Source organism: Colobus angolensis, unplaced genomic scaffold (assembly GCF_000951035.1).
Source record: "Colobus angolensis palliatus isolate OR3802 unplaced genomic scaffold, Cang.pa_1.0 Scaffold139, whole genome shotgun sequence".
NCBI classification, from domain to species: Eukaryota; Metazoa; Chordata; class Mammalia; order Primates; family Cercopithecidae; genus Colobus; species Colobus angolensis.
In genome coordinates, this window is record NW_012114477.1 from 324,399 (window position 1) to 336,427 (window position 12,029).

Consider the following 12,029-nt stretch of genomic DNA (forward strand, 5'->3'; position numbering starts at 1 on the left):
CCAGGCTGGTCTCGAACTCCTGAGCTCAGGCAATCCGCCACCTCGACCTCCCAAAGTGCTGGGATTATAGGTGTGAGCCACCGTGCTCAGCCAAGTTTGTTTTTCAAGACAGAGTTTTGCTCTTGTCACTCAGGCAGGAGTGCAATGGTGCAATCTCAGCTCACTGCAACCTCTGCCTCCGGGGTTCAAGTGATTCTCCTGCCTCAGCCTCCCGAAGTAGCTGGGATTACAGGTGCCTGCCACCACGCCTAGCTAATTATTTGTATTTTTAGTAAAGACAGGATTTCATTATGTTGTCCAGGCTGGTCTTGAACTCCTGACCTTAGGTGATCCACCTGCCTCGGCCTCCCAAAGTGCTGGAATTACAGGTGTGAGCCACTGCGCCCGGCCATGTGTTTGTCTTACCAGTGTTATCCCTGCTTTGTCTTTCTGAAGGGTCAGATGAGTGTATCCAGCAGAGCATGCTGGAAAGGAGAGGGGAGGGGATCTCTTAGTCAGGAGTCATCAGGCCAGGCTGCCTGGAGGAGGAGTTTTTCTGCCCCGGGCAGGACTTTCCCCACTGCCTCAGTCATGGGAGGGTTCTAGGGTGTGGGTGCCCTCTCCCTTCAGAATCAGTTGGTAGGTATCCACATCTTCCTAACAGTGCTGTGGCCACCTGCAATTGTTCATTCCTCACGCATTCCACACCCTGCCTATGGGGTTAAAGACATTGGCCAGGCCGGGCACGGTGGCTCATGCCTGTAATCCCAGCACTTTAGGAGGCCAAGGCGGGCTGATCACGAGGTCAGGAGATCGAGACCATCCTGGCTAACACGGTGAAACCCCATCTCTACTAAAAATGCAAAAATTAGCCAGGCGTGATGGCAGGCGCCTGTAGTCCCAGGTACTCGTGAGGCTGAGGCAGGAGAATCGCGTGAACCCGGCAGGCGGAGCTTGCAGTGAGCCGAGATGGCACCACTGCACTCCAGCCTGGGTGACAGAGCAAGACTCTGTCAAAAAAAAAAAAAAGGCTTTGGCCAACCCTGCTGGTCTAAGGGAATGAGGCTGTCTATGTATAAGAACTTTTGGGTTCCTCACCATTTGGCTCAGCTGGTGGTGACAGTTCATTGGTTCATCCAGTAAAGATTGAAGATTGTTCTGTTAGGACCTGTGTGAGACACCATGAACCCACAGTGACCAAGAGCAGTGCGGTCCCCATCCCCAGCCATGGGCGACTGAGAGAGGGCCAGGGGAAAGGAGGCCTGACAGGGGCCCCGGGGTAGTCGTCCATGAGGGAGCCATGCCCCCAGTCAAGTTCAGCTGGCCTCTGCGTACTCTCTCAGCAGCCATGGCACAGCTGAGAACCAAAGCAGGGTACTTTCTGTCCTCACAGATCTGTCCAGGGGGCACAAAGGGTGCTCAGGGTTAACTGTGCAGGATGGGGGTGGGGAGGCGCTTTCAAAGCAGAGGGAACAGCTGGTGTGAGGTCCCAGGGGCAGGGGCAAGCCTGGGCAGCAGATGGGCACCAGGCTGTGGAGGCCAAGGCCCAAGGACGCCACTGCAGGATTGGAAGGGGTTTCTTGGGGTGCCATGATCAGATCTGCATGTCACAAGATAACGTCAGCTGCTGTGGAAAGGGGGAGAGGGTGGAAATGGGGCGCCACCTGGCAGCTGCTGTCTCACCTGGGGAAATCTGGTGGCAGCTTAGATGCTGGTGGCGCCTCTGGAGAGGGAGAGACATGGAGGCCCTGGAGGAAGATGCAGGAGGTGGGCTCCGCAGGACTTGGGTTGCGTGACTGCCGCGAGGGGGTTAGGGTGGGCCGGGGCGCTGTGCCTGGTGTTTCTGTGGTTTCTGGCACTGGCAACCTGAGAGACAGTGGGACGTTTGTTGGCACTGAGTGCACTTGCAGAAGCTGGCAGTGGGATCTAACCCTTTTGACCTCAAGGGGCCTGTGAGCTGTCGATGGGAGAGGAACCGCCTGAGAGGCGTTTGTGAGTCCACAGGATGCCGCTGGCGGATGTCTTCCATGGCAGGGCTCTAACTCATGCTGTTTGCTCAGCAAACACTCCCCGAACGCTGGTTTCACACCAGGCTCTGAGCCAAAGGTGGTAAAGACAGAAAAACAGAGCCTTTCCCTCAGCGAGCTCTCTGAGTACAGGGGAGACAGACACAAGGTCATATTTATCTGCCATAACATCACTGGGGCGAGGGAGCCTGGGGGCAGGGTTCCGGGAGGAGGTGGTTCTTGAGCTGAGACTCGAATGACAAGGGCAGCCAAGCAGCGGAAGGCCTGCCAGGCAAGGGGTCCTCTTAGGTACTGTCCTTGGTCAGACCAGTTGCTGCAGCTGAAGGCCAGCCCTGCCTCCTGCAAGGGAGGACAGGCAGTGACGGCCAGGAAGGCCCAGGCTCTGGCCGAGGCCCAGGATGCCATTGGGCACTGAGCTCTGTCCTTAGCTCATGGCATCCCTCAGCCCTACTTCCCAAGTGATCCCTCCATTGCCCTCTGAGGACTCAACATCAGCCCTGGAGCCAAAGCGCCTCCCCAGCCCGAGCTGCTCCAAGAGGCAGCCACATCGTGGCCATGACCCTAGGTGGGACATGGGATTGTTCTGTTCCCAATACGTATCTGGTCATCCCCTAGCAGTAAAGGTGGGGGTGCTGGATCTGGGAGGCCCCTGCAGGAGAGAGAGAGAAAAAGCACCCTCAGGTGGGCTGTTGAGTTTGGGGTGGGGGAAGAGGCACCCACCCGCTGCACCCTTTTCCCGGCAGGTCTGGCTCCCAGCCATGAAGGCCAAGGGGCTGGAGATCTTGGGCACCTTCACCCGCCAGGTGGGCTCCATCTCCATGGACCTGCAGCTGACCAACAAGGCCTTGCAGGTCATGACCGACTTTGCCATCCAGTTCAACCGCAACAGGTGAGCTCCCTAAGGCCAACTCACCTCTCAAGGGGAGGCCTGAGAGAATCCAACTTGGAATCTGTTCTGGGGACAGCAGGCAGGGGTGGGGCCGCATGGGGGAGGGCAGTGCCCCTTTTCTGGAGGATGTTCCCCACCACCCCTCGGGCCAAAACTCCCTGAAGCACTGGGTTTTGTTTGTTTCTTTTCTTTTGGAGATAGAGTCTCACTCTGTCACACAGGCTGGAGTGCGGTGGTGCCGTCTCGGCTCACTGCGGCCTCCATCTCCCAGGTTCAAGCAATTCTCCTGTCTCAGCCTCCCAAGTAGCTGGGATTACAGGTGTCTGCCACCATGCCTGGCTAATTTTTTGTATTTTTAGTAGAGGTGGCGTTTCACCATGTTGCCCAGGCTGGTCTCGAACTCCTGAGCTCAGGCAATCCGCCACCTCGACCTCCCAAAGTGCTGGGATTATAGGTGTGAGCCACCGTGCTCAGCCAAGCAGTGGGATTTCTACCCCCAAGTAGAATATGGACTCCAAAGTCCCAGGCAGAGTGGGGAGGGATGTCTTTCGTTTTCATTTTTTTTTTTTTTTTTTGGAGTGCCGTGGTGTATTTATCGCCCAGGCTGGTCTTGAACCCTTGGGCTCAAGCGATCCTCCTGCCTCAGCCTCCTGGGTCACTGGGACTACAGGTGCACGATACTACACCTGGCCCCCCTTATTTTTGCCTCCACTGTCCAAAGAAGTGTTTTACAGACAGAAACGCCCTGCTCCAGCTGAGGAGCCCACCTCTGGCAAACACCCCACATAGGAGGGGCCTATCTTAGGGACCAGCTCTCAGAAGGCTGGTGGGGAGTGGGCCTGTCTGCCAGCCTCCCCATTGTGGCAGAGGATTAAAGTATCAGATGGGGCCTCTGGGAGCGGTAGCTGCTCCAGGCCCCTCCCCACCGGGTCCCCTACACTGGGTGTCAGTGGGAAGGTTGCCTGTCTGGCACTGTCATGGACCCGGCCAGTGAAGCTAGGGCTCCCCTGGGGACCCCTGGCAGCCCCTCCTGATGATTCTTCTTCCTGAGCACGCTCATGATGAGCAAACTGAGCCTCTAAGAAGTTGACTGAAGGGGCTGCTTCCCCAGGGAAGCCTGGAGGCTGGTAGGTCCTGACTCTTGGGCAGACCAGGACTGGGGGTGACTCTGCCACTTACCCTCATGTGACCCTGGAGGTCACAGAAGTGCACCAGGCTCCTGGAGGTGGTTCCAATGGTTGCCTCTAGCAAACTTACTGTATGCTGAATGCTTCCTGGGCACCAGGCCCTGTGCCACCGGCTTTGGGAGTATTGTCTCGCTTGAGGCACTTGATGGCCCAGCAAAGTCACTGCCATCACCCCTTTTTAGTAGGTAATGACACCTGGGCTCCTTGGACAGCTCACACAGCGGGCAGTAGTGGAGCTCCCAGGAAATCCTGGTGTGCTGAGCCACCAAGCGGGCCTGGGGTTCCCCAAATGGTCTCCCTCTGTGTCCCAGGCAGGCTGATGGCTTCTTGGGCAGAGCACAGGCTGGGGTCAGACAGCTCAAACTCTCATTCTCAGCAGTGCCAGTCACCCTGTGGGGTCTGACACAAGCCTGCTCCTCCCTGAGACGGTGTCCTTATCTAGAGGATGGAAAGAGGTGTACCTGGCCCTGTTTTTATGAGGCTGGGAACGCGTGTAATATCGAATCTGTAGCCCGGGTATACTGAGCCCTCGGTTTGTGCCCCCAGTCCCATGCCCTGTGACTTATCTTCCAAGAGCCTGCAGCTCTTGGCTCACACTCGTGAGGATCTTCCATTTGCCATTGTGCTGCTTTGCAGAGAAGCAGGGCTTTCCTGAATCTCTCTGTGGCCACTGTGTGTCCTGGCCAGTTCTGGCCAAGAGAGTAAAATCTAGCGTCTTGCTTGGGATGGTCATATCCCTTCTGGGAGTTGAGGATTGGCAGCAAAGACTTGGGCAGTCCCAGAGTTTTCAAGGTAGAAGCAGCTTATACTCCAGGCTGCTGGCATTAGACAGAGCTCCTTGAGGGCAGGACAGGGCAAGGCCTGCTTACCTGGGCCCACCAGTGCCTGGCCCAGAGGAGAACAGAGCTGGGCTTTAGGCCTGCAGCCAGGCTGGGGCAGAGCAACTGGCCTGGGGCTCTTTCTTTCTGTCCACATGGTCATCTGGGGGAGGGAGACCAGGAGCCCATCCTGTCCAGGGTCCAGGCTCCCTGCCAACCACAGCCCCAGCTCCCGAGCCGGAGGAGCTCACCTGTCCCGCATCAGCACCTGCTCCCCTTGCCATGCCTGTGGGGCTTCTCTCTCCCCAGCTTTGGCCTGGCCCCCGCCGCCCCCCTCCAGGTCCACGCACCACTCAGCCCCAACCAGACAGTGGAAATCTCCCTGCCTCTCAGCACGGTGGGCTCGGTCATGAAGATGGAGCCTCTGAACAACCTCCAGGTGGGTTCTGGGGAGGGCAGGCACCCCAGTCCTTACACACCCACCATCTGGGCCCCACTGGGGTCGGCAGTGGGTTGTGTCTGCAGAGTCATGCTCTTAGCTGTTGGGGAGGCCCAGTCAGGGAACGAAGGGGTATGTTTACCAGGGAAGGCCCTGGGAGAGAATCTGCTCAGCGATGCCCTTCCTGGGGCCTCAGAGGTGGCATCAAGGCCCAGAGACTGACCAGGGACCCCCTTGTGCCTAGGTGGCTGTGAAGAACAATATTGATGTCTTCTACTTCAGCACCTTGTACCCACTGCACATACTCTTTGTGGAGGATGGGAAGATGGGTGAGTCACGAGGGAGCCCTCTGGGGTGCCTGAAATGGGACTGTGGCTTGGGAACCTGGCCAAGGTAGTGCCTTTACCAAGGCCCGGATGGACTGCCTTACCCACAAATGGAGTCAGGGAGTCGCTTCCTCCCTGCAGGCCTGGAGTGAGGGACATATCCAGGACCCCCAGGCCTTAGTGGCCAGTTCTGGTCTGGCAGGTGGGCTGTGCCACATGGAACTCACCCCACTCCCAGGCTCTCCTGCTCGCTCCTCAGCCTTGTCCCACAGGCTGCAGAGAGCCCAGGTCATGCCCCACGCCTGGTAACCCCCCGCTCTGTGTCCTTGCTGGAACCCCCAAGAAGGGTGTTGATCGCAGCACACAGATGGCCTGCACCCGGCCCCTGGCTGCGTGGAGCCCTTGGCCCATGTCATCTCTTGCTTGCCACAGAAGCCCTGCATGGGAGGCTGTGACTTACAAGCAGGCTGCTCACCCAGGAGGAGGAAGGTGTGTGGGGGTGGGGAGGGGAGATTTGAGGCCCGAAGGCAGGAAACCAGGGTCATTTGGAAGCAGCACTGGGGCCTCCGTCACAGAGCGGAGGGTGTGCTCAGGGAAGCAGGAGGGCTGTGTAGCAGCTAGTGCCTGTCGTCAGCTTTCAGGTGGCACAGTAAAGGCCAGACCCATTTCCTGCTGAGCTGCAGAGAGCCCACAGGTTTATGAGGGGCCCCCCTCTCATCCCCCCCACTCACCCTGCAGACCGGCAGATGTTCCTGGCCACATGGAAGGATATTCCCAATGAGAATGAGGCCCAGTTCCAGATCAGAGACTGCCCCCTCAATGCAGGTGAGAACTCCGAGCACATGACCCCAGCCCCTCGTCTGTACCCAGGCCCCGCACTGACTGGGGTCTCCCACGGCCATGTGACCCCACAGAAGCTGCGAGCAGCAAGCTGCAGAGCAGCAACATCTTCACTGTCGCCAAGAGGAACGTGGAGGGCCAGGACATGCTCTACCAGTCCCTGAAGCTGACCAATGGCATCTGGGTGCTGGCAGAGCTGCGGATCCAGCCGGGCAACCCCAGCTGCACGGTGAGAGCCCCGGCACCCACCCTGCGGCCTTGGAGCCTCCCCTTCGTCCCATGCCAGGGGGTGGTTCTGGTGGAGGATGCGGTCCAAGCATCCCTTCAAGCCTGGCTTGAACCAGAATCAGTTCGGTCCCTGAAAAGGACCTTTCTAGAAAGCTTTCACATCCACCCCGTCAGGTTACCCAGATAAGACACCAATTGGGTCTCAGAACAGTGAGTTGGACTAGAAGATTGTGTAAAATTGGGCCCTGTGAAGTGGTGAAGTTGGTTTGACACCCCTGACTGGGAAGTGGCATTGCTAAGCATAGGCCCTAGCCCTGTCCTGTGGGTGCCTGCATGCCCAGCTGGGAGGACGTTGGTTCCCAGGAGTCCTAACTTCCCAGCCTTTGAGGTAGACCTGTCAGGGGATGGCTTCCCTGGGGCACATAACTGTCCTGGAGGTCTGCGCCACTGTTCCAGGGCCCTGGACAGCCCCAAGCTCTGCTTCTCCCCCGCACCCCTGAGTCTCTGGCAGGCATGGCCCTCCAGACACTGCGCCTCCTGGGCCCTGCTGCCAGCGCTGGTCGGTGGGGGCTGTGGCGTGGCTTCGGTGGTGGTAACTTCCGTCTCCCTGTGTCTGGTTGCTGCATGTCACCTTCCCTGCTGGTGCCCGTGGTGCAGGACTTAGAGGTTAGCAGATTGCTTTCTCTTTCTCTGTCCACCCTCCCCAGCCTTGTCTCCTGTCCTGGCCCCCCCATGCACTCCATGTTTCCTGTCTGCACTCATCTCTTGGCCTCACCTCACCTGGCAGGCTCTAGCCAGGTGGCCCTGATTGAGGTGCTGACACCCCACTTCCACACATTCACAGTGTGCACAGAGCCCTTCCTAGGACCTGGACAGCCCGTGGGCTGCTGCTGACCTGCGAAACTCCATTGTTGCGGAACCAGTGCTTTAGAGTGGATGGGTGGGGGCTCCTCTCTCCTCTGCCTGTGATCTCAATCTCAGGCCCCAGAGCGGAGGCAAAGTCTCTACTGTGCCTGCTTCCTACGTAGGAAACCAGGAATGAGCCCAGCACCCCTCCAGGCTCCCTCCCAGCCCTCCCACACTGCCTCAGGATTTTCTGTCAGGCTTCAGTCCTGAGGACCCCAGACCTCCAGGGACTCTGGGGGGCCGGGCAGCCCTCAGGGTGGGGGCCTCCGGCTCGTGACTCACACTGCTTGCCAGCAGGGCTCTGGGGACTGGGCTGACAGCAGGTGTGTGGGCTGCAAGTATATTTGGTCCACACCCGGCTGGCTGCGATGGCCGCCCCCTCCGCTTTACCTCACATCTGTGCCAGGCGCAGCTGCTGCCAGGCTGTGTGCACGCCACGCTATCCCATTGGTTTCTGCTGTCTTCCCCACCCCTTTCCTTCCTGAGAGGAACTCCAGGGATGAGTGCTCTTTCCCCCGACCCCTCTCTCCCCTGCAGCTGTCCCTGAAGTGTCGAGCGCCAGAGGTGTCTCAGCACGTGTACCAGGCCTACGAGACCATCCTCAAGAACTGAGGCCCTGGCCAGCGCCCGCCCCAGCCTTCTGCCCGCCCCATCGAGGAGGCCCCTGGGGGTGGCAGCACATCTTCCTCCTCGCAGGAGGGACCAGTCAGGGCTCCTGGCCACCCCGTGGGCTCTGTGGTCCTAATGGCAGCACCCGATCCCTGGGGTAGGGCACCACCCCCTTCTGGGGTGAGAGCACAGTACACGCCCGTGCTCCGGGACACCCCTGCTCCTGTGGCTGTGACGTGGGGTTAGGTGAGGAGGGGACCAAAGGAAACAGAGCCGGAGCAGCCACAGAAGCTGTGCCTGAAGGGTGAGCATGGAGCTTGCCCCACTGGCTTACAGCCCCGGCAGCCCCTGGCTTCTTGGAATCTCGGGTTGGTGTTAAAGGGCACCCCACTGCCACCTCTCATGGGATGGACCCTGCCAACCTGGCCTGGGTGTGCAGGTAGGGGTCCCTTTGGTATCAGGAGAACTGCTTGCCTAAGGCCTGGGGCTCAAGGAGCTGTAGGTGCCAGCAAAGGGGCAGAGCTGGGTTGGGAGGAGCCCAGGGCCTGCACTGCCCCCTTGCAGCCACCTGGCTGGTGCCCTGCAGCTGTGCCAGTTGGGCCACAGCCTCCCGAGTGCTGACCCGCATGGTCAAGACCAGGCAGAAGCTCCCAGAGCCCCTGTCTTGGGCTCCCACCCTACTGGCAGCTGCACTGTCCCCCACTCCCCACTTCTGCCCCAAGGATGGTCTGTGATACATTCCTCAGTGTCACCTCTGAGCCCAGGCCTCCTGCAACAGAGACAAGGCCGAGGAATGGGGCTGGGCGAGTGGGTGCGCCTCCTGTTTGGGTTTCTTTGGGGTTTCTCTGTAGTGTCTGCTGCCCTCCTCCTGGCCTCCCAGGTTTCAGTTGTGTCTGACAGCATTAGGTTTTCCTGTTACTGCTGTTTAATAATAAAGAAAGATTCGGCTTTTGGCAATCACGGACACTTTTTTCCCCTCCACCAAATGTCAGGATTGAAAGCTGCCTCCATGTGGTTGGGGATGGTTTTCTGACCCTACAGTAACTAGATCTCATATATATCATCAGAAAATATATATTGTATGTTTACTCTTATTTTCAGAAAGAGAAAGTGAATAAAAATGGTGACATCAAGTGTGTCCCCAGCCACTGTGTCAGGCCCAAGGCTCTTCTGGGCAGGAGTCCCGGGCTGCAGGGACCCCAGGGTCAAAGGCTCCAGTGGTGTGTGCGGCAGCACTCTGAGGACAGCACCTTCCCTCCATCCTATCCTTGGCAAATTGACTGCTGCAGCCTGCTGTCCCTGGCCCCTCTCCTGCCATTGATCCCACCTCCCACGGAGCTGACGCTGTCTTGCCTTGTGATGCTGGCCAGAAGCCTGGGCTCCCCTTGTGGTTTTCCCCAGCTCCCTGTCATCTGGGAGGCTCCGGGGGGCGTGGGAGATCCCCTGATCGGGGCGGTGGTGGGAGAGGGGTTGGGCATGTGGACAAGGCCAGCCGCCACCGAGGACACCTTGTATGGCCCCAATCCTGGCACTGGCCTAACTCCCAGGTAAGGGTGGCCAGACCCTAGGCAGGGCTTCGTCAGCTGAGCTGCCTCCTGGCTGGTGGGCCTCAGCCTGCTTCTGAGGGAGGAGCAGCCCAGGTTCCCCTCAGCTTGTTTCAGCCCCAGCCGCTCCCTCGTGTTCTGTCTGTACTTAGCTCCCCACATGCTGCCAACCTCACACACACCGCTGCCTTCCTGGCTGCCGGAAACTGGGCCATACAGCCTGCCCTCTTACAGGGCATCACAGGAGCATCTGGCCCTCCACTGCCCCACCTCTGACCTCTGTGGTGTCACTGTGCTGCCCTGGGGACCCCAGGGTCAAGGGCTTGAGTTGCATGCCCAGCTGTGGCCCCTCCACAGAGTCCAGAACCAACCAAGGTCCTTGACTGCACAACCCTAGTTCTTGCCTCGCCTGAGAGTCTCTGCCCTGCCATGGAACTAGGTTGGTGAGCCCTTAATGAGAGGGACTGTCACCCTGCCATGTCGCCTGCCTCCTCTGAGCTCAACACCTGGAAACACTGCCTGGGAAGCAGCTGCACGGGCCGCCAACCCATGGCCTGCCAGCTCAGCCATTCAGGGGGCTCAGCACTTCACCTCCCCACCTCTCCATCGCAAGGTCTGAAGAGGGCAAGTGTGGGATTGCTGTCCCCACTGGAGGCCCAGGACAAGCCACCTGGGTGAGGAGAGCTGGCGAGAAAGGAGGACCATCCCTAGACACCTGTGTTTGAATGAGTCTGCTCAAGCCTCAGGTGATCGTGAGCGGTGCCTCACCAGTCGGGGCCCTCTTTCACCCCACAGTGCTCAGCATAAGGGAACCCAGCATACACTGCAGCGGCTTAGTCTACACGTGGGGAAACTGAGGCAGGCAGGGCCATCACGCTCCCAGTCCCCACACTACTGCATCAGGAGAACAGACACACAGGGTGCTCCTTTGGGGCCCAGCCTTTAGGAAGAGTGCTTTAGGGCATAGCCAGTCTGTACCCTTCAGCTTCCCTGTCCCTCCCTCACCTCTGAGGGTCATCACAGGCTGCCTCCCTCCTGCTCATGTAGCACTTCCTACTCCTGACGCACTCAGGCCTCCCCGCCTTGCCTCTTGGAGGCCTTGGCATCTGGCAGTTTAGGGAACTTCGCTGGCTTTTCTTGAGAAGATTCCCCAGCGTCTTGAACCTTCCCAGCCAATCAGGAAATCCAACAACAGCAACCAGTTGTTTCTGGAGGGTCCAACACATACCCAAGGGCTGATGGGTTCCCCTGTGCAACAGACACTGCCAAGGCTGTCACGGGACCTGGTTTTACATTGTTTAATCTTCAGCTAGTGGTTTGTGTTTGTTTTTATGGAGCGAGTAATTCAGGACCATGGTGAGTGAGGTCAGCCAGACAGAGAATAAAGTTCCCCCTCCCACTCGATCCTCAGTTCTTAGTTTTCCTCCCTTAAAGGCAGACATTGTTGCTAGATTTCGATTTTCATCCAGGGATATTCTGCACATGTGTATAAGCAAATCCATGTAGAGATCTACTAAACGAATGATGGCCTACCTAGGCACTGCTAGCACATCCCTTCTCTGACCTGACAGTCCTTTCTGAAGCTCTTTCCCCATCTTTAGGAGCAGACCGCCTCAGGCTTCCTTGTGTGAGTGGGCCACCTTAGCCAGTCCCTGCTGTGGGGCATTCAGGCTGTTTCTGCACCCTAAGCAATGCTGCAGCGAGTACCTCCCACATAACACCCTCTGCATGGGCAGGGACGTAGCTATAGGATCCAGCCCCAGAACTGCTGAACCAGAGGGTATACCCAAGATGCATTTTCTATTTTTGTTCTTGTTTTGAAAAGGTAACACATTCACATGGTTCGAAATCCAGAAGACAAAATAGATGTAAAAAATCTACCCCTTTCCCTCATTTTCCTCCCCAAAGGAAACCAATGTCATTATCCAAAGAGACTCAGCTTTGCCTAATGTGGATTTTTTCCCTTCTTATGTAGAAATGGTAGCACAGAATACATGTTGGGCTTATATAGCAGAGGTTTTTCCACTATTAACCCATTACAGAGAGTGTCATGCCTTTTTTTTTTTTTTCATTTTTTCATTTTTATTTCATTTTTGAGATGGAGTCTCACTCTGTCGCCCAGGCTGGCGTTCAATGGCATGATCTCCGCTCACTGCAACCTCCGCCTCCCAGACTCAAGCGATTCTCCTGCCTGAGCCTCCCAAGTAGCTGGGATTACAGGCACCTGCCACCACGCC

At 57.8% G+C, this 12,029-nt stretch overlaps 1 protein-coding gene across 1 annotated transcript in view; it reads left to right on the plus strand.

Annotated features, from left to right (window-relative positions):
• The window catches only part of AP1B1 (adaptor-related protein complex 1, beta 1 subunit), a 34,174-nt gene extending 24,793 nt beyond the window's left edge, over positions 1–9,381 (plus strand). Inside the window, exons 14-19 of the mRNA XM_011934808.1 lie at positions 2,750–2,895; positions 5,210–5,339; positions 5,584–5,668; positions 6,404–6,490; positions 6,580–6,734; positions 8,177–9,381. Of these exons, the coding sequence (XP_011790198.1) occupies positions 2,750–2,895; positions 5,210–5,339; positions 5,584–5,668; positions 6,404–6,490; positions 6,580–6,734; positions 8,177–8,251 (678 nt within the window). The 3' untranslated portion in view covers positions 8,252–9,381. The remainder of the gene's footprint in view (positions 1–2,749; positions 2,896–5,209; positions 5,340–5,583; positions 5,669–6,403; positions 6,491–6,579; positions 6,735–8,176) is intronic.
• Positions 9,382–12,029: the final 2,648 nt, after the last annotated feature.